Genomic DNA, 22,610 nt, shown 5'->3' with positions numbered 1-22,610 from the left:
CAGGACCAGCCCATTCAGACTGAGATAGAAACGAGAGCTAGTTGGCTGCTTTGCTTTTCTGATACTCAGTTTGAAGCTTCAACCCCAATATCGGTCTCTGGGTCATTTATTTATTTATTTGTGTTACAATACTGCCTTCTGAACATGTTAGCTATAGTCATTGCAGAGTTCTTGTGTGAAGAGCTTGGGAATTTTTTCCCTCACAAATACTACAGTGTGCTAATTGTTTACTGGGCACAGTTTCCCCTACGCACTGGTATACTGGGTGATTCCCCCCAGCAATGCAAGATTGTGGCAAGAAAGTGATCTCAGTCAATGCTCTTTCTCAACCAGGTCTTTGTATAAACTTGGAAGCCTGCCCCCTGCAATTATCAGTGTTAAAGTCCACACAAAGAGACCTCAATTGAGACATTTATGGATGCCCACAGACAAGAATTATGGCATGTCTAAAGTTGTTGAGCCATAGCTCTCAGAGAGATAGAGAACAAGTGTCCAGGATTCACTTTGCCAACAGATAGGAAAGTGCTGTCCCAAGCCAAACTTGCATTAACCTTAAAGCAAATCCTTAACTCTTTGCACTTATTTTTACCTAGGTCTATTGAAGCAAGAAACTCACTGCTTTTATTTAACCAGAGAGATGGCATAAGGTGTAATCCTTAGAGCCAAAAGGTTCCTTTTAGCCAGTTAACAGTTGGTAAAAGTACTAACACAAACCGAATGCCACACACTTCCTCTGTTATTTCCATATGTTGACTAGTTACCCAACACTCCCTCTGCCCACCAGAGAAAAGCAGCACACTGAAAAAAATTCTTGCTTTGTTCCTGATTTTCACTGATTATAACTTTTAGCTTATTTACCTAGTCACATTTAAGAAAATCACAAAGCACGTGTATTCCCCTCTTAGATTTCCCTTATACATACATATGTGTATACACACACACACACACACACACACACACACACACACATATATATATATATATATATATATATATATATATCCCTCTTAACCTTCTTTTCCTTTAAGAAGTTCTTGGAAGCTTAAACCACTCCCACTCTGACCAATAAAGAAAAGCTGGCAGTTACTGCTTTGTGTAAAACTTTTATCCATTTCTGTGACCCTGAAAAAGTCTAACCCTACATCTGGCTAGAACCAGAGAATTACTAATTGTGAGTGTATATAAGCTGGAAACTTTTGCAGTACAGCAGGACAATAAAGAGCACATGCATAAGAAGAACATGTGGTAAGATTCTTCTCCTATAGCCCTCAGATCTTTGTTCTTTCACTTCTTGCAGTCTCTTTTGAACCCTGAGAGAAGACTTTTAAGGCTGGCTCTTAAAAGCCTTAGTTAGAATCCAACCCATAACTCCATGTAGTTCCTCCAGACCCATTCTGCCCAGTGTGCCTGTCTATCTGTCACCGTACCCACCTCTGCAACTGCACCTTGGCATCATATGGGATCCAAATGGGAATTTTTTGGTATGTCCCTCAAACCTATTTCACCCACCTGCCTACTAACCACCATGCCCACCACATCCAGTCTGACTCTACTCCTGGAATCCACTAGGCCCATAGAGCATCTTCATACCATGTGTATATTAGCTACCCTACCTACCACACTGCTACCACATAGTTTTAGGGAATGGGTGTAGGAGGCCTACCTGAAGTTCAGGAAATCTAATGCACTATAAAAGGACCAAACCAAATGTACAAACTATAGGCGTAGATGAAGAAATCCAGGTCAAGGCACGAAATAGATTCCCAATAAATTCATAGAAGAAAATCCCCAAATCTAAGAAAAAGGATGCACATTAAAGGGCAGGAGGCACAGAGAGAACCAGATCGGTAGGGCTAGAAAAGGAACTCTCCGTATCACATAATAACCAAAGCGTTACATGTTTTGGCTAACATGAACTGGAAAGAGAAGCGAAAGTGGCAGGCAGAAGAACAGGTCCTTTTTCAGGGCAAACCCATCCGAGTAACACTTGACTTTTTAGTGGAGACTTCCAAACACAGAGGACCTGGGCTGATGTTCTCCAAGTGCTAAAAGAGCACAGATACCAGCCCTGACTAAGTCTATCCTCCTAAGGGATTTATGGTCTCTCATGACGAATGTGTTTGAAGAGTGAAATTGCTCAAGTTTTCTTAGCAAAAGCCTGCAGTCATCATCAAAGTGTCCCAGAAAATTCCGGACAGGTTAAAAAAAAATGTCAATTTTCTTTTCATTATTGGGGCTTTGTTCTTTGCCTTAACCAGCAACTTAGGACCACTTACTAAGTAGACTTGTGTGGTATTGATAAGAATGACCCTAAGTCACAGGAATTCTTATCGGCCCCAGCACTGGGAAGTTTGCATTTAGAAAAGCCATGTGTCTTAGATGAGGCAAAATAAGACATAGTGTTTATAAGTTCTCTCTGGAAAGCTAGGGGACATTCACAGCTTTCTTCTGCATCTGGTCTCTACAGTGTGTAAATAGTTAAGAAGCTCACAAGCTGTGGTAGCCGTGGCAAGGTTGGTAGATTATAAACAGAAATGGCTCTAGTACAGAACCAAATGTAAGTCTATCGTCTATCGTCTACCAAAACAGAGAAGGCGCAGCCACAGACTGCCTGAAATGACTGGTCAACTCAAGGCAACATAAAACTCTTATTTCTAACAGTTCAGAAGAAAAATATTCAGGGACTTTGTGACTCATGCTTCTCCTGGAAGAAAGGCATTAACGTTCCAGTCATTTATGTCTTTGGGGTTAAAGGATCATAAAGTCTATAATTCAAATAGTCACAATGTCGTCTGCTTTGTCTCCATAATTGCCAGGGAGGCAGAACTAAGCACCTTCCCTTAACTCATTACAAAGGGTTGACAATGTGATCTTTCTCAAATGATTCCCTGTCAAGAATATAAGCATCTCCCATGTGTGCTGACAGGTTCTCAGGGTGGATAGAGATCTAATCACATAGACTGAGAGAACTCAAAATATTATATAATAAAATTGTTTCTCCTGAGACTCCCTAGCTTCAGTGACATCCCGAGAACACACTACTTAAACCTATAAATTCTGTAAAGCTCTAAAACTTCTCTTCAAACAAGAAATAATAAATAAATGAGACATCTTAATATCATAACTTCCTAAATCCAAAGATAAGTTCCCCTTACAAATTTACATGTTTGACTTAGTGTCTTCATATTTTTAGGCACAGTTAGCATATATACTCCATGGCTGCAACCTTACACTGTTTATTCTACACTGGATTTCATCTTGGAATTTTTCTTTTATGTTTTGCCACATGCTCAGTATAGAACTATTAGTGGGTTTTATGACAGCCCAAGGGCTCTGACTTTGAAATTCAAAAGGTATCCATGAGGAGTTAGAAGGGAAAATATAGGGTGAATTCAATCATATGTCATTGTGTACACATATGAAATTCTCAAAGACTACATAAAAAAAGGGATAAGGACAGTGACCCTCAATATTCTGATAGCAGCACATGGAGAACCTGTGCCCTTCATTATTAAAATGAAACATACACATCTGGTAGGCAAAGCTTTGTGTCATGTCTGAAGTTCAATCTAGGTCAGATGCTGACTTAGGTTTTAATCAGTTGCTAGCATCACAATAGTCATAGATCTCATGAGTAAAGTGGCTCTGTTGTTTTTGTTGCTAATACTGAATATAACAATCTTCATTACACTCTCTTATTTATATGGTGTGCTGTCCCAGGTCGCCATATTGCCTCATGGAAATTTCCACAGGATGATGATTCCTCCAGTATCCAAAATCAGACTTTCTTATCTCATCCTTAGGTATCATAGGTTGAGATTTTAGCTGTCTGGATGTTCAATGTTTGCATCCTTGTTCAGAGCGAAGACATTTTAAAATATAGACTTTTGAACATTATCCACCATTAAGATTATGGGCTCAAAGTCTCAGAGAGGGAAACCAAGGCAAGACAGAAAGAGAAAATTAAGAGGACATGAGAAGGAGAAGTAAGGCTTCACTCTGGAGTCCGGTCAAAGCCTCCTGCTAGATCAGAGTCAAGAGCTACATCCCAACTAACCATTTGCTAGGAAGATTACCTATATAGACCCAATGTTGCTTTTCTACAGAGTTGTTAAAACTGCAAGGAATCTTCTTAAGTCTTATGTATACATGGCCTTTTTCCTTTTCAAGTTGTAAACTTACAATTTTCTAGGACTCTCACTAGAAAGGCCACGTATAGTAAAAGATGTCTTAATACCCCTTTGCAGCCCTGGTAACTCATAGTTTTATCCTATCAGATTTTCATTCTGTTCCAAGTATTTCTAGAGCAACCTTCTATTCTCATTTGCAAAAATAAGGGAAAAAAGAAAATTAAAAAGATTCCTAGTAACCCTTGAATATATAACTTGCTAGCCATCAACACTGAGCACATGGCTACTGTTAAGACACCTAAGTGTGGCCCTTTTGAGAAGCTCACGTCCGTAATTGGGTATGTTTGCTCTGAGTATTTACATTAGAAATCTCTTCTAATAACTTGAACTCTGCTTCATCTTAGCCTGACCTGCAGGACAGTGCCTCTCCAGAGCAAAGTCAAGAATCCCATTTTCACCAGAGTAAAGATAGCCTGAAGAAAAGCTTTAGCTACTCTAAGTGGGACATAGCTGTGTCCCTAGCTCCCATATCCCACGGTCACTGATGATTAGAAATCTCGATCTATGTATCTCTATATATGTTGCCTTTAATTTAAAAAATAAGGTATAATTTAGAGACCGATTTTGCTTTCCTTATGAACCAGAGAATAAAGTCTCAAAATTAGAAATATACATATTTTTTCTTTGTTCCAAAGGGGTACAACAAATAAATACTGGTAAGTGTTGAGAGAAACTGAGTCAATAAATTGCTAGATATCAATGAATGTAATTTCCAGATACACATAGAAAAGTTTATAAAAGACTAACACGCTCTCTGAATGTTCTAACCAATAACTAAAAATGTTCACCCTGGGGAAATTTGTCATGCCTTCTCAGTTATAAAAAAAAGTTCACTTACTTGTGTTTTTGAATGTCTTTCACTCCGTTTTTCAAATTTCCTAACCTTTCTGATGGGTTGTCCCTAAAGTGAAACAATCATCATGTAAAAAAAGGTCAAATATTTTCGTATTATAATCCTTATAAAATGATGCAGTTTAAATACTTACCTGCATAGTTTTTTAATTAAATTAGCAGCATTTTTTGCAATCTTCTTTGGAAATTCTATCATGTCAATTCCCCGCAGTATGATGTTATAGGTTTTCATAGGGTCTGGGCCTGAGAAAGGTGGGCTGTCAGGAAGAAGACAGAAAGGGATGGCATTTTAACTCTCTGAATAAGAATTAGAAAGTTGTTACAGCCACATGCATGACGTCAGCTTTTACACAAGGGAATCACATTAGCTATGACAATGGAATGAGATATGCATTGTGCTAATAACAATGGAAGGAGAGTTAGAAAATAACAAAGCACTATGGAAAGCTTCATAGGCCACTTCTTAGCAAAACCGCTGATGGATGCAGCTTGTGCAATGGTCCCTCCTTCCTTTGATCCTCTCTTTACCCTGTGTTAGTCATTGTGCTGTCTCCAGAACTCTACTGCCTTTTCCACACTGCCTCATGGGTGGCACTTGGTGATTATCATATACCTGACAAATTCTTTCTTCAGAAACTATAAATACAGTGTTTACATCTCTAAACCTCTTTGGGTAATCTCCTTCTTCAAATTTATTTATTTATTTATTTATTATGAGATCTGCGCCAGATCTCATTACAGATGGGCGTGAGCCATCATGTGGTTGCTTGGAATTGAACCCAGGATCTCTGGAAATCCAGCTAGTGTTCTTAACCACTGAGTCATCTCTCCAGCCCCGGGTAATACACTTTAAGTGTTGTTTTATTTTATGACCCCATATCATTAATATGAGTTCATATTCTTCCTTTTAGGCTACGGTACTACTTCCCTTGATGTATGTGTGCTTCTGTTTACTTTAGTATATTATTAACATTGGGATTGCAGCTTTAGTTGCCACCAAAATGGATACACACACAATTCTGGTTCAGCTCCTAGTGCCTGCATTTTATGTGGTGTCCGAGTGGGATGTCCCTTTTACTCTTCTGAGTTAACTTGACTGTTTTGATCTTGCTTCAAAATCAGTCAAATCCTTAGTCCTTTTGCTATTAATTTAGCAGGTCCTAATTGGTGCTTTTTATATTTGTGCTTATTTTAGAGAACTAAATAATGTATTAGAGTTGCCTTTTGTGTATTTTAAAGATGATACAGGCTTAGTCTACACTAAGATAGTCATAACCCTATAAAATGTTACTTAGTAGAAAATAGGCTGTATAATACCCCAAATATTAATAATCAACATTTGATGAGCATGAAATTATTTGTGTGCATGAGCACAGACAGGATCATATTGTATATGCTTTTTTAAAAATGCAGATGTGTGTTCAACTTAATTTTGCTTCAAGCAGGGACAGCAATGAAAGAAATGTTAAGCTTTGAATGTGTGTTTTTTAAAAAACAATATCAATTCCCAAAATTGCTATAAAATAAAGAAGATATCAGAACTTTGAGTTTTGCAATGTCATGTTTCAATTGTGAAAACTATTTGAGAGTATTAATCTTGAATGATGAGAAAGAAACGTATCTATAGCTTTCCTTCCAAGTTAATTTTTACTGACATTGGTATTAAAATGGTTAAAGAATATAATATTTACATTATCTTCAATGACATTTAAAATATTTAATCTAAAGTCTAATTAATTAAACTTAAAAGCAACATCACCCCATTTGCCAATTTCTCTGTTGCTAAGACTCTCATTGGGTTAATTATTTTATTGATTTGACCAATCAGTGGTTGTGAGAAAGGGCCACAAAGTGCCAAAGGCAGAGGTGCACAGCTGTCTGAGGCCTATTGCTATTCCCAGTTCCCTGTAAATGTCCATACCTGCCAGTCAGAAGCTCATACATTAGAATTCCTAGTGACCAATAGTCAGCTGAAATGTCATGGCCTTTATTCAGGATGATCTCTGGGGCTACGTATTCTGGAGTGCCACAAAAAGTCCATGTTTTCTTTCCAAATCCTATTTTCTTTGCAAAGCCAAAGTCAACCTTATGAAGAGAGAGAGAGAAAAAAAAAAGACACTTAAGCTGTTATGGTTAAGTTATAGAAAACTATGCATTTAGCTGAGCACACTGATGAACAGATGCCCTGTTCAAATTCTGTCCCAACAAGGAAAGTGAAACCTGAACATATAGATAAAATTAAAACCATTGAAAGAAAAAGTTCTTTCTAGAAACACATTTTCCCCTACTTTTTCTCCCCAATAGTAGTTGTGGCATAATGAAAAGAATTTGTGCTTTAAAGAGGCAGAGATTCAGGTGGGTCATCATAAAAGTTTTCCCAGACTATATATGCCTTCTTCTGGACAGGATGAAGTTTACAGTTCTGGTATTGAATAATATGACAAGAAGGTTTACTGTTGAAGGAGTTGAGTAACACAGTTAAGAGAGTAATATTCCACTATTGGTAAATAAGCAGATAAAACAAAGTCTATCCTTTTTTTGTGGAACTTTCTGGAGAGCTGCAAACACAGAAATCCCCTTTTTTGCAAACTGTTTTATTTGGTTTAGATGCAAATAGTTACATGCCATTGATACAGATGTATTTGAAAATCTAAGCCTGAGTAACAGTTCCAAAAGTTTACAGCTAGAATCAGGTACCAACAGATCCAATACTCACAGAAATTGAACTTTTTTTTTTTTTTTTAAGTGAAAGAGCTTCTCTTACACCGTATCTCTTAGAACTCTTAACCAATTGTTAGTATTGTTGCTGTTAACACAACTTAGATATATTAGAACTCATTCCACATGAGCACTATTCTTAAATATCATATACTAAAATGTTCACTGTCTTGTATAGCACTAATTTCCATTGCATTTAGACGGCAGAAAGCTGGATAGAAATACAGACTAAATACGTATAAGTGCTTTCAGTTCTGTGAATACATGCCAACAAGAGCATTTTCTAACAGTTGATAGAACATGTACTTTGTGGGGGCATTATTAATTCAAACCTAGCCAATTTAATTTCTCATAAAACTTTACATAATTTGAAATACATTGCAATGGAAAACTATGATGCTAACACTGCTTTCCAGAAGTTATAACACTGAAGTGGAAAATCAATTTTGTGTTAACAAATGAACATGAGTCCTTAGAACTTCAGGACACAACCCTTGTGTGAAATACACTGACCAGCTTGGCATAACCTCGATGATCTAGGATGAGATTTTCTGGCTTGAGGTCCCTGTAAATGATTCCTTTGGAATGCAGATAGGCAAATGCTTCTACCACACATGCTGTGTAAAATCTGGTTGTTGAATCTTCAAATGAACCCCTGAAAACAGAAAATGCAATGAACAATGTATGAGCAATTAAATCTCAAGAAAAAACTGGTTCCTGTATATGTGAGCTCATTATACTTCTACACCAAAGTTGGCTCAGAGGCCAATGTCTAAAGGGCTCCATATTACATGTGTTTCATTCCATGTTTTTAAAACATTGGAGGATCAAGCCAAAGAATTATTACCCTTAAGAGTGGGACAGTTAAATCCAACTTCTTGGAAGGCTCAAGAAGAGATCAATAACACTAAGTTTCATGGACTTTGTGGCTTCCTCTAAACAGCCCATTGCTACATAAAAAATCCAGAGAGTCCCTGCCATGGGTAGAAGAATGAGTCCTGTATTCGCACTTGCTTACTAACTGTCTGCTTTTCACAGGAGAGGTTATTTTCATTAATTAATTTATTGTTTATTCTTTGTTACTTGGGATCAAACTCAGTTAGTTCTTCATATATATATATATATATATATATATATATATATATATATATATATATATATATATATATATATTCAGCAAACCCTGTACCATTTAGCTATATCTCTAGTCCAAAGAAGTTATATTGAACAGAGAGATTCTTAACCTTCAAAAACAAGCATCCATGTATAATATATACAATTATCATACAATTTTAGTATATCGATTTGTTCATGGTTACTTTTAGCAAATTTTAAGTATGGATCTTTCTAAATGGTGTAGGTATGGTTCTTGTGAATGTGAAAATAAAAGATGCTAATGCTTAGGGAGAACCATGCCATAGAGCTATAACACTGCACATATCTTCTCACCAGCTAGCTATATGTTAGGTCTCTGAAACTTTGGCCATCAAGACAGACAGTATCTTTCTTCTACACCCTAGAAATAAATGGAGCTAAAACACAACTAGAAGAAAAAGTTACTAGAAGGAACTGTTAAACTCCAACATTTACGAGAAAAGCACTTTGTCTCTCTCTGTCTCATCTGTATGTGTACATGTGTCTACATATACACATATAAGTTTATTGATAAAATAATAATAAAAGAGGTCATTCCTTTCCTCTAGAGCAAAACTTTTGACTTGTTTATTCACTGAACATAAGTGTGCTCATTTTCTTCTTTCTCAAATATTGAGATTCAATGGAATAACTTCACAATTTATGGGTGTTTACAAGAATTTTATCAGCTCTTGAAGTGGCTTTGATGAAATAGGAGCTACCACAGCTTCAAGTGGTGTTCAATAAACAACAAACAGTGCAGGAGCTTGCTTGTGGGCGGGAACCTAGTGCCTGCTTGCATTGGGTGATAATTGATTCTTTTTAAAAACTGGAGTGACTTCTAACAACCTGATCATTTGAATGTGGCTACATATTTACAAAATTCATCTGCAAATACAACCTAAAGCAGATATCTTGCAGGGCATTTTTTATGTAGAAATAGTATGTTCAGCTGTGCAGACTTCTTTTGCTTTCTGTATCCACTGAATAGTTACTAAAACAACTATCTGGTCTGAAGCACAGCTAAGCTGTAATCCCCATACCTGGGAGGCTTAGGCAAGAGTCCCATCTTGACTGTCCCATCTCAAACACAAATCATACAAATAAAATTCAAGATTAAAGTAAGCTTTAGGTATGATGACATCTACTCCTCTAAATATCAGAACTTTAGCTCTCATTACTAAGAATATACCATTGTCCCAATGATACTGTGTGACACAAATGTGAATTTCTAGGGATGGAGGAAGGTTCTCTAGAAATAACTGCATCCATAGCAGAGAGTAAATGGTGTTCCTTAGGCTTTTATTGCCCTCTAAGGGGTAGTAAAACCTAGGCAGACCCACCGATCTGCAATCCTGGGTGCTGGAAAGGGATTAGAGCATCTTGAGTTCCTTTTCTCCTTTCTCTTAATACAGTCTTAGAATGTTTGCCTAGCAAGAATAGATTATTCTTTGAAAATAAATGATTTAATCTAAAAAATGTATATACATAAATATATACAGTATATTTACATTCCATGTTGTATATAACTTCAATTTCCCTGAACATAAAACACTCAAGACTAATACTAATCAAAACCGCACATGACTGGGGCTTTAGAAGACTTCACAGTGCTTGGCTTGTTTGAACCCAGAGACTGATTGTTTTCTTTCTTCAGGAGTACCTATTCTGGATCTGAGCCATTTTCAAATTTAGATGGTTCTAGAAGGTTGGTTTTTAATTATTTCAACAATCTATATTGAGTATGTGCCATATAAATGCATATTTGTAACTGCCTTTTAGACGTTTAAGGAAATCCTTGTCTCAAACTTTGAGAATTTTATTCATGCCAACAATGTATTGGTCGTGTGCATTGTTGCACTACTACTGATCAAGGCCACTGCAAGTATTCACAGAGCACAGCATTAGAGAGACTCAAAATGAAAAATCACAATTAGAATTGGTAATGACAATATAAATTTGATCTAAATAGAAGTGAAATCTTATTTTACCAACAGTTTAGAGAGTTGTTCAAAGAAATAAATCATTTATTCTGTTTAGCTCTTTGAAATAAAGAAGTTATGCATTGACAGCTATAGCATTTCAAGTCAAACTATGGGTACAGGCTCTCAGACATTCTTTAGGAGTTGCTGGTTTAGCTAAATGACACAAAATGACAATTTGGTAGAAATAGAGGGTTAGGTATATTAATTGATGAGCTGATATTAAAATTAAATCACAGCATTTACTCAGCTTATAAGAGACTGAATACCGAGATGTCAGAATGTAACAAAGACAAAATATCTCTTATCAAAAGGGGCCAGGCACCACTAACAAGTGTCAGCAATCATTAGTGAGAGCACAGATCTGAAGTATGTTGCAATATGCAGACTTACAACCCCAGAACACAATGGAATCCTGATATTCACAGGGAAATGGGCGGAACTAGAAGAAACCATCCTGAGTGAGGTAACCCAGTCACAAAAAAGACAAACACGGTATGTACTCACTCATATATGGATTTTAGACATAGAGCAAAGGATCACCAGCCTACAATTCACACTGCCAGAAAAGCTAGGAAACAAGGAGGACCCTAAGAGAGACAAACATGGTCCCCTGGAGAAGGGAAAAGGGACAAGATCTCCTGAGCAAATTGGGAACATGGAGGGAGGGGAGAGGGAGTTAGGAGAAAGAGAAGGGGAGAAGAAAAGGGGGAGAGGTGGGCATGAGGGAGCAGGAAGATTGAGACAGGGAAAGAATAGAGGAGAAGAAAAGAGATACCATAATAGAGGGAGCCATTATAGATTTAAGGAGAAATCTGGCCCTAGGGAAATGCCCAGAGATCTACAAGGGTGAACCCAACTAACAATCTAAGCAATAGTGGAGAGGGTACTTTTAATGCCCTTCCACGATAATGAAATTAATGACTACTTTATATGCCATCTTAGAGCCTTCATCTAGTAGCTGACGGAAGCAGAAGCAGACACCACAGCTATACACTAGCCAAATTCCTGGAATCCAGTTGCAGAAAGGGAAGAGTGATGAACAAGGGGATCAAGACCATGCTGGAGAAACCTACAGAATTGGTTGACCTGAACAAGGGGGAGCTCATGGACTCCAGTCTGATAGCTGGGAAACTAGCATAGGCCTGATCCAGACCCCCTGAATGTGGGTGTTAGTTAGGAGGACTGGGCAGTCTATGGGACCTCTAGTAATGGATCAGTATTTATCCCTAGTATACAAATAGACTTTGGGAGCTCATCCCACACAAAGGGATACTTTCTCAGCCTAGACACATGGGAGAGGGCCTAGGCCCTGCCCCATAAATTTGACAGAGTTTGAAGACTCCTCATGGAAGGCCTCACCCTCCATGGGGAACAGAAATGGGATGGGCTGGGGTTTGGTGGGGGTGATAGGGGCGGATGGGAGGGTGAGGGAACTGGGATTGATATGTAAAACAACCTTGTTTCAAATTTAAATAAAAAAAGGAAAAAATGGGGTGGAGAGGCTATTGGGTAGATTGACTCATTTCTTTAGGAACACTTTCAATCAGTACCATCTAAAGTTACCAAAGATGAAATTAAATAATCACCATCCACAAAATAACCAGGATCTAAACTCTATTCAGGAAGACATATGATGAGAAATTGAGGTGGTGCGTGATTCGAAAGTCATGATTTCTGAGATACTTAAATTATCCAGCGGAAAGAAAATGAAGAAACAAAATAAAAACCTAATAATTGACATGCAGCTTTACTAGATTAAATTATACAACAAATACTCATTCTAATGTGTTAGTTATTGTATTCTATTTGATAACCCAAAACTAATAAGCATTTATTACATTAGCTAATTACTGTTTTAAAAATTTCAGGAGTCATTCTTTATATGTTAGAGGGAACAAATAAAATATAATTTTTAGTTGTCTGTTCTCAAAGAATGAAATAGAAATTTTGAAGAAAAATGTCTCTTGAACTAGATGATTAGTATAATAGCTACTAAAGAGTAAACCTGGGAAATTTGGGGGATAATTGATACATCGTGTTTAGCATAGGTCTTAAGAGTCCTCACATCTTTCCTACGTGTAGTATCAACTTAATTCTCAGTTCTGTGTGTGTGTATGCGTGCATTTAGGTTGCATGAATGTTGTTTTAATAATGAATATTGTCACACAAGCCCGCTTTCCAGTAGTCTCATATGCACTTCTTGTATATATCAGGGTAGTGCTTTCTTTATCATGGCCTTCTTTGGACACAAGAAGAAAAAGTGAAAAAACCTAGGTGTTATTTATTTGTTTGTTCTTTAATTGGTTTTCATCATAAGGTTCTAAATCAGAAATCTTTATATGCGATGCAAGTGCATATTTTAATATTCAACACTAAGTCTTACTAAGATCATGTAGAGTAGTGCTTCTCAACCTTTCTAATGCTGTGACTCATTAATACAGTCCCTTACGTTGTGGTGACGCCCTATAATTACTTTCGTTCCTACTTTATAACTGTAATTTTGCTATTGTTATAAACTGTAAGTACCTGATAAGTGACCCCAGGTGAAAGGGTCATTTGACCATCAAAGGAGTCGAGACCCACAGGTTGAGAATTGCTGACCTAGAGTGACCTTGAACTTTGGAATTTCCCACTCCACCCCAGCTTTCTGATTAGCTGGAATTATGGGAATGAACCAGTAAATTTGGCCCCTAGCTTTTTATTGAGAATGTAAAATAAAATTTACGTGGAATAAAAGAATAAGATTATATGTATACACAGAAGAAAGAGTATGGATAGAGGAAATGATTCCAACTCTATATATTTATAATAGTTTTAGTTCCATAGGAGCTTCAGAATTTTGGAATCATTGGGAGAAGTAAGCATCCATTGTTTCTCCACAATAAGCTTTGTCATGCTGTATCATATTCCCTGGGGTTCAAGGGAACTGTATACCCAGAACTCAAGGATGGCACAGGGGAGGGAAAAAGGAGGGTCATAACACAGCCCCTGGAGATAAGAGGAATGAACTGTCACCACTCTTCCCAAGGGAATTTGCTTCTTTACAGTCACCTTTTATAACCCTGCTGAGTCAGGGTAGCTCTCGTGTGACCAACCAAACTGTAATCGCAAGAGGTGTGATAAAAAGTACGAGATATTTCCCTGCAAAAATAAACTGAATATTGACGAATGGGCATGTCTGATTCTTGCAAGCTGAGTTCTAGTGCTGTTATTATAGTTGTTTCAATCAAGGAACAATACAAATTTTACATAGCTCTGAGGGCATAGCTGGTCCTTCCTCTGTACGTCTTATTACACTTCCCTGTTTAATTCTATCTACAGGCCTCCTGTTTTAATGGACAGAAAATATAAACAAGGTTTTACACAAACTAGCAGACTGCAAACTGATACAGGAGAACCCCATGAAGAATGTCAGATGCTAATTCCAAGGCAAAATATTAACTTCTTGTAATAGTCAGCAAGTTCTGAGGAGTGGGATCATATCGATTCCAAAGTATATCAAGGGTGCTCTCACAATGCCTGCCATAAAACTATAACCCAGTTATTAACAACAACAACAATAATATGGCAGCTTAATATAGATGTTGACTTTATTCTGTGTCAGCAACATGCAATTCTTTGTATGCTTCTTTTAGAACTATAACTTGTGGTGACATTTTGCTTGTAATCTAACAAATGAAGCTTGCCTGAATACAAAGGTAAGCCACTAGTCAACCACACACCTAGTAAAGAGCTAAGCCGCTAGTTATCCACACATGTAAGCCAATAGTTAGCCATAGAAGACAGACAGTGGTGGCCACACCTTTACTCCCAGCACTCAGGAGACAGAGGCAGATGGATCTCTGTGAGTTCCAAGGCCATCCTGGGCTACATGGGAGTGAATCAGTCTAAAAGAGAAACACTGCTCACATCTTTAATCCCAGCACTAGAGAGGATATAAGGCAGGAGCCTAGTGTAGTCTCAAAGAGCAGTTGAATTTTGGTGGACACCATTGCAGTCTAGGCAATCTTGGCCTGAGTATTGATAGAGGTGAGGGCACTCTAGTGGCTGGCCACTTTGCATCTCTGGTCTTCAGCTTCAACCCCAATATCTGTCTTTGGGTTTTCACTATTCATATTACAAAAGCTAATAAATCAAAGGAAGCACTAGTATATGAAATTATATTAGAACAGACAGTGATCTACTTAACACATATATGAATAAGGCTACTGGGATCAGAGGCCTGAATATATACTCTATATGAGGGCACAAAGGCACTAAATCGGTAGATTTGGGAAGGAGAACCTAGTCAAGAGTTTATAAAGAACCACTTGACCTGGGGTCAAGTAAAAAGTAACAGATACTTAAAGTTCGTATGACTCTTAGTTAAATTTAGCAGGGTTGGTAGGGGTAGTAGTGGTGGTGATTGTCTAATGATGAAGAACCTGAAGACAAGGTTGGAACAAATAAGAAAAGGAAGTTTTGTAAAAGTTCAAAGACAACAGCACACACCTGCCAAGCCAGCGCTCTGGAGGAAGAGGCATGGGAAAAAAGAGTTCAAGGCAGCTTGAACCACATAGCAGACCATATTGCAAAAAGCCAGCATTTGAGGCTGTAGCTGTTTAGCAGGTACAAGACTCTAGACTTGATCTCTAGCATAGGGGGAAGTACAGAATTGCTTTTGAATTTATCATTTATAGGAAATGATGAAAAAGTACTTGTAGGAAAACAAAGTTGTCTTTAATAACAACAAAAAATGTAGATGGTGTGAGAAATAAAGAAAACAAGTTTTCATAATTCAGAGAAACAAACATGTACTATCTAGATAAACTTGACCTCCTCAGGAAGGGCCGAAGGGTTAATCAAATTGTTTACATGAAAAACTGCAAATAATAGGATTAATTTTCCCCTAAAGTCATCAACCTCTAATAGACAAGGTAGTGAACTTGTGTTGGTTTTCAAAACAGAGAGCTATGAAATATAAAGAAAAAGTGACTTTGCAAAGATATATCAGCAGCATAAAAGATAGGGTCACCATTTAAAAACTGAATGGTGCAATTAAGGTGACAGGTAACCTAGATGTGGTTGCGATGCAGCCCTTGGTCTCCCCAAGTTAATGCACAGTGTGGAACTTGAGGTGTGGGGTTGGCTCACTCTGAGTCACATCTTGTAAAGGCGTGGATGCACACATTTTCCTAATGATCATTTTTAAGGTAGATTCAACCTATATGTATCATTAGTTAGGAGATGAGTTTTTCATATCTTATAGTAAATTCTATACACTATTGGCTGTGTCTCATGTTTACATTTGAAAATATAAGCATGCATAAAACATAAATATAATTTTATTTGTGATAATGATAGATTCCTCTTATAGACCATTATCGGTCAGTCTGTTTTCCAAAACACAACAGAAAAGGTTGAAATCTCCTACCTATCCCTGAGAATAGTCCAGAGCTCTCCACCTAGGCAAGCTTCCATCAACATATACAAGTATTTGCTGTCTTTAAAAGTCCTGTACAGCCTGTGAACAGTAAACAAGAAAACAAAAGTATGAACATTAATGGCTTTTAAAACATTTGATTTTTAAAGTTTGGTGAATTATAAGGTGTTTAAACACAAATATATGTGCTGTTTAATAGTTAAGCCAGGGTATGAGGCATATGTATCACATATTTGTAGTACAAAGTTATAGTGAGGCAGAAGGAATGAGTTCTGGTTCCATTTGCAGGGTTAACAATATTGTACTGAACATTTCAAACTACATAAATGAGACAATTTTTAATGTCCTTCTCATAAAAACCAGTTCTCAGATTTCAGTGTTTTGAGTTTTGATTGCTAGTCTTGGTATTTTTGTGATGAGATACAGGCACTGAAGTCTACAAGAATACTGTGTCCCCTGGGTAACACTTACAAACAACTGCACTAGAAACTTCTGGCTTGGGTTAGTCCTAATGGGTATGTGCACATGAGAGTTTCTTGGGCTCTATCCATTCCTGTTTGGCTGATGTTCTAAGCATGGCCTTGAGCAAGACTTAGTGGTCATAAGCACAAAGTGTGTAAATACAAAGCAAATTGTATTTTATAAATATAGATTGTAAACAGTAACTTAAATTTAATCTTAACTTTCTGTGAGTATTACTGGAAAATTGACCATAAAAGTTTTTCTTGAATATAAGAACTTCATTATCACCTTAGTGCTATGAAAATACTGAGGTAGACAGATTAGCTGCCATTTCATAAAGGAAACCTACGGGGGCTGGGAAAATAGCTCAGCTGGTAAAGTACTTGCCAGGTAAACATGAGGCTCTGAGTTTGGATCCCCGGTAACCCCATGAAATCTGGGCATGGCTGTACTCATCTAAAAGCCCAGTGTTGGGGGACTGGAGACTGGCAGAACCCTGAACTGACTGGATGGCCAGCGCAGCCAAATCAATGAGCTCCGGGTGCAGTGAGAGACCATGTCTCAAAAAACAAGGTGCAGGGTGGCTGAAGAAGTCACAGGCATCAATCTCTGGCTTCCACACACATGGTGCACTTTCCTGCACACACACGTGTATGTGCATGAGTACATGTAAACATAAACACACACACACGCACACATATATGTGTGTCAAAAACACACAAAATAAATTCTTTGGAAAATTAATACTAAATAGACTGATTTTGGTAATTGTTTCTTGGGTTCTCTGTCTTTTTGTTCAATGAGGATGTTTGTGGAGCTATGACAAAAAAATGAGATGTCAAAAGTTGATATCTCTTTTGGGAAAAATATCTTGTTTTGAGAACATAAGAATATGATTCTCTTTAAAAAATAAACATGGAGTCAAACCTTTTTGTGTTTAGGAAATCAAACACAAGTTTCCCAAGTCTTCCTTGTGAACATGACATAAATACATTAAGGTTAGCTCAGCAGCAGTGAAGGCTGCCATCGACTTGCCCTTTGGAGCTGGCACATCTGTTGTTAGGGTTATGCCTTTACCTCACAATGAAGTCAGAGTGGGCCCCCTGCATGATCTGCTTCTCAGAGCGTATGTGTTCCTGCTGTCTCGTGTCCACAATGTGGCGTTTCTTGAGAATCTTCATCGCAAATGTTTTGGATTCTTCACTTTTCAACTGGACCTTAAAGACAGGTAGAAAGGACACATGAACAAGAATCTACAGACTTAATATGCCAGACTGCACCATTGTCCTGAAATTAACAGACGAATACAGGATATAAACGAATCCCAACTACTACCCAAGTCATACAGGGTGATATCCTTGCTAGAGGGACTGACTTTACAAACACCTTGTACAACCATCCCCCAGTATCACTGTGCTGGATCATACGGGTGCACAAATTAACTTTGTGCCCATATAAATTGGGGGAAAAAAAGCTGGGTGTTGGTGGTGCACACCTTTAATCCCAGCACTCGGGACACAGAAGCAGGTGGAACTCTGTGAGTTCGAGACCAGCCTGATCTACAAGAGGTAGTTCCAGGTCAGCCTCCAAAAACCACAGAGAAACCCAGTCTTGAAAAACCAAAATAAATAAATAAATTGAAAAAAAATATACTTCATGTTTCATTTTATCTCATATAATGAGTCTGAGTATAATGCATAGTCTTCATCAAAAACATCCAATTTCCTCTTAAATTCTATTTCATGTGCTGATGGCAAAGCATTATCACATGTTCTCCTGGGACTTTACCCTCTTCAAAGTTCTCATCCACAAACATTTTTAGAGTTAAGCTTGGTGATTGACCCTGGTCCCTGCTGGGACTGGAGATATATATGTCGTGACTGTTATTATCCACTTTTCTTTCCAGTCTTTTTCTGTGTGTGTGTGGGGGGGCAGAGATTTGTGTGTGTGTATTTAGATTTTTGAAAACCACTTTTTTTTTTCTCCACCATGCTCTATGCCATCAGTCTCCTTTGGTCTCAAATCTTACTCCTTAGTTATATGCACTGTAGACCAATATAGTGAGCTTGTATCTCTTGCAGTCCACACAGCTCCTCCTCCTCCTGCTTCTGTGTCCTGAGTGCTGGGATTAAAGGTGTGCACCACCAACACCCAGCTTTTTTTTTTCCAATTTATATGGGTACAAAGTTAATTTGGGATGTAGTTTGTTGGCCCCCGTATGACCCAGAACAGCGAGACTGGAGGAGGCTGGGACCCTCCAACATCTTGTCTCAAATAATCTGCAGGTATGTGTTCATGCATACAAGAGAGTCAACCAAGAGACCTGTAAGTCAAGGAAGGACCATGATGGAGTTAGTAAGGTAACAGTAGTCAAGGTTGTTGCTGAGTGTTCTCTGGCAGTGGAACGTCATAGCAATGTGACCAACAATGTTATCCAGACCCAAGAGAGCATCAGAGCCATGACATGGCATACTTCGGCTGAAGCCTAGCTTGCCCCTTCTTGAATTTTGAATCCTTCACTGCTTCATGTACAAGGATAGCAAAGGTTTCTGGTTTTTGTTTGTTTGTTTTGCTTTTTGTTTATTTGTTTTTTCCCCAGACAGGGTTTCTGTGTGTAGTCCAGGCTGTTCTGGAACTTGATTTGTAGCCCGGAGTGGCCTAAAACTCACAGAGATCTTCCTGCCTCTGTCTCCTGAATACTGGTATTAAATTGTGCACCAGCACTACTGGGGTAGTGGTGTTAGTGTTAGTTCATTCTTAAGTGTCTTGCCTGTGCTCAATGTTTGGACTGAATTCAGTCTGAGACAACTTAATGTCAGGAGGAATGAGAGGACACACCAGACAGTCAAGTTTGTATTACATGACAAGTTAAAGGGGAAAAGAGAACAATGTGAAAATGTCTGTAACAGTTAAAGACCCTCTAGTGAGTCTGTGTGTGAAACTCCTTAAAATGACAGAAATGTATGGTACAGATGAACTCAGTTGTAGTTAATGATAAAATACAAATGGGGAAGAAACTCACTTCTAAAGGGAATGTGGACAGACTAAAAGATGGAATGACAAATGAGCTGTTGTGAGAAGAATAAAAGTCTAAAGGGAATGAACATTCCAAAGAGAAAGAAATGTAGTCTTATTCAAATAACAAAAGGAGCCCTATGCAGCTCAGATGTCTAGTTTAGACACTGTTCCCTTTATTGATAACACTGGCTTTTCACTTCTTCACAGGGTAGGAAAAAAGATTATCATTTATAATCACAGGTTTTGGTTCTAATTCTGCTCCTTCTTAGTCTCTTCAACTCTTGGGCTACTTGCTTAACTGCAGCAAGACCTAGTTCTTGCCAAAGACAATAGCAGCAACTGATATAGAGTCAACATGGTCCTAAAGCAGGTTGTATCAATCACTTGGCATCCTTGAAGGACTTTCTATTAGTCCTTCTGCTCTGTGTGGTAGTCTATATCAGTTAGGAACAATCAAATGTTGCATTAAAAAATTCTGCCTTTTCACAGAAGCAATATACTTGGCATTAGTGGATTCAGTATAACTAATCAAGTAACCTGGTAAAATCAAAGGCAAAACACACACACACACACACACACACTGCACACAAAGTACTTACGTTGTCTAAATTCATTGAACTACCAACTGGCAGAACTTGGTTCATATACAGGGCATTTGGAGGCAAGCTAGCTTAAGTACAAACAGATTTCCTTTAGCTGGATATAAAACAAAATGAAGGTTCAATGATGGATGTTTACAAATATGAGTTTAATGGAATATGTTAAATTTATACTCTGTAAAAAATTGAATCATGTATTTATTGGCTTATATATTCTGTATTCTAAATGGTGACGTGACCATCAAAAGGAACTAATAAAAGCCTTGTTGCTTGGGATGGTAAGATGGCTCATCAGGTGAAGGTGCTGGCTGTCAACCTGGCAGCTTGAATTCTATCCTTGGAAACTACATGGTTGGAAGAAAAGCACTGACTCCTACAAAATGTCCTCTGATTTCTGCACATGAGCAATGGCATGTAGACCCTTCCACATACACATATGTATACATATAAAATAAAAATAAATAGATGTATGAAAATGAGAAAAATTACCTGTGTTATTTCCCTAATCACTTACTGTGTTATCTGGAGTTTAGGACACCTAATTGCTTGAGTCATATAGAAAGCCAAAGTGGGTAGGACATGCTCAATGGAAATGCAGAGGAAGCCAACTTCGTGAGAGGTATATTGCATTCCAGCATCTTTTCCTTAAAAACATTTTACTTTTAATTATGTGTAGGTGTTTGGGTCTGTTCATGAGAGTGTGGGTGCCCGTGGAAGTCATGCAGAGGACAAAGGTATTTAATACATTGGAGCTGAAGTTACAGGGGTTGTAATCCAATCCCCACAACTAATGTGGATGGTGGGAATCAAACTCAGGTCCCCTGCAAGAGCAGTGTGTGGTCCTCAACCGATGAGCCATCTGTTCAACCCTGAATTCCAGTTTTTTAAACCTTGGAAGCCAGAGTGCCCAACAACTACCAGGGTGAATTAACTCAGGTTAATTCTCTGAACAACACCCAACTAATTTGTTCATCAGAACCCTTCTGGTAAACCTGCAATGTTTCAAAGATCACTCATGGATCTTTAAATCAACATTGTTCTTATCAGAAAAAGCAGCAACAGTCTACATCTCTGTCAATAGGAACTTGGGAAAAGTTAATTATGCAATGTCTATATTGGCTATAAAATTGATGCTAAAATAATAATTGAAATATTTGAATAAACAGTATTAGTTACAGGGCAGTATATATTTTATGATTCCATGATAAATCTACACATAAGCATATGCCTAATACCTGGATCTAAAACAGATTTATGAAAGGATAGTCTGAAAGTCGTCAATATATTCATAATAATTTTTTCTTTATGTATAACTTTAGTTAATACTTTCTTAAAACTTTGAGTTGCTTAAAATTTATAAAATTAATGTATTTTACTTTTATGAGGAGTATAAATTAAACCCTAGTTGTGAAAAGTATTTGCAAATTTTCTAAAAGCTGTAATATACATCAATGGTTGTATGCTTGCCAGGCATATGTGAAACCCCCAGTTTCAATGCCCAGTTAATTTAAGATCCATTTTAATTATAATAGCTATTTCACATTATTGAATGATGCACTCAAAGTAATCCTGGTCCTATTAGAATTTCAAAAATCCAATGAGAATTAATGTACTGTACAAGGATATAACATATAAATCTGTGCAAGTTTTGAACAACTGCATGATATCCATTTAAGGATTTGCTATAATTTATTTTTTTTCAGTCTGACCTTTCAAAGTAAGGTTTAGTAATTTGTATTTGATAAGCCCAAGGCAATATATTTAATATGAGTTATGTTTAATGCACAAAGTTTTAAATTGAAGTTAAAACTTTGCTTCCTTTATTTCTCCATGCCTGATTAGTTATACTGAGTAGACTTGTGAAAATTTGAGATGATGATGATGGTGATGATGATGGAAATGACTTTTATTATCTAGTAGCCCATTCACTAGAAGAAAGAATTAGTCTTAAGTTCAGATAGAAGTGGGCAAGGAGGAGAACGGAATGTGTATGTATATTTGCCCTTCCTTTTGCCTAAGCCCTCTCTCTGCCTCAATTGGCCAAAACTGTTCACAGATTTGTCTTCCCTAGTAGACTACTGTAATCTTCTAGACGCACAGATTATGCACTGGCTGAGGATGGTTAGTCCAATATTTAACCGTGTTTGTTTGAATCTCAACTGTGCTTTGGACTCTGATCTTGTAGAAATTCTTCAAATTCTTTTCTGTTCATTTTTTCATCTCTATAATA

General features: G+C 37.5%; 1 protein-coding gene across 2 annotated transcripts in view; it reads right to left on the bottom strand.

The window, feature by feature from the left end:
• The window catches only part of Prkg1 (protein kinase cGMP-dependent 1), a 1,151,895-nt gene that overhangs the window by 5,158 nt on the left and 1,124,127 nt on the right, over window positions 1-22,610 (bottom strand). For both annotated transcript variants that reach the window (XM_051199947.1, XM_051199946.1), the window contains exons 11-16: window positions 17,841-17,980; window positions 16,293-16,382; window positions 8,274-8,415; window positions 6,964-7,127; window positions 5,177-5,299; window positions 5,029-5,091 (exon numbers count right to left, since the gene is read on the bottom strand). In XM_051199947.1, the coding sequence (XP_051055904.1) occupies window positions 5,029-5,091; window positions 5,177-5,299; window positions 6,964-7,127; window positions 8,274-8,415; window positions 16,293-16,382; window positions 17,841-17,980 (722 nt within the window). The remainder of the gene's footprint in view (window positions 1-5,028; window positions 5,092-5,176; window positions 5,300-6,963; window positions 7,128-8,273; window positions 8,416-16,292; window positions 16,383-17,840; window positions 17,981-22,610) is intronic.

This window comes from Phodopus roborovskii, unplaced genomic scaffold, assembly GCF_943737965.1.
Source record: "Phodopus roborovskii unplaced genomic scaffold, PHOROB, whole genome shotgun sequence".
NCBI lineage: Eukaryota > Metazoa > Chordata > Mammalia > Rodentia > Cricetidae > Phodopus > Phodopus roborovskii.
The sequence above is the reverse complement of the archived record's forward strand: the minus strand, read 5'-3'. Positions and strand labels throughout refer to the sequence as shown.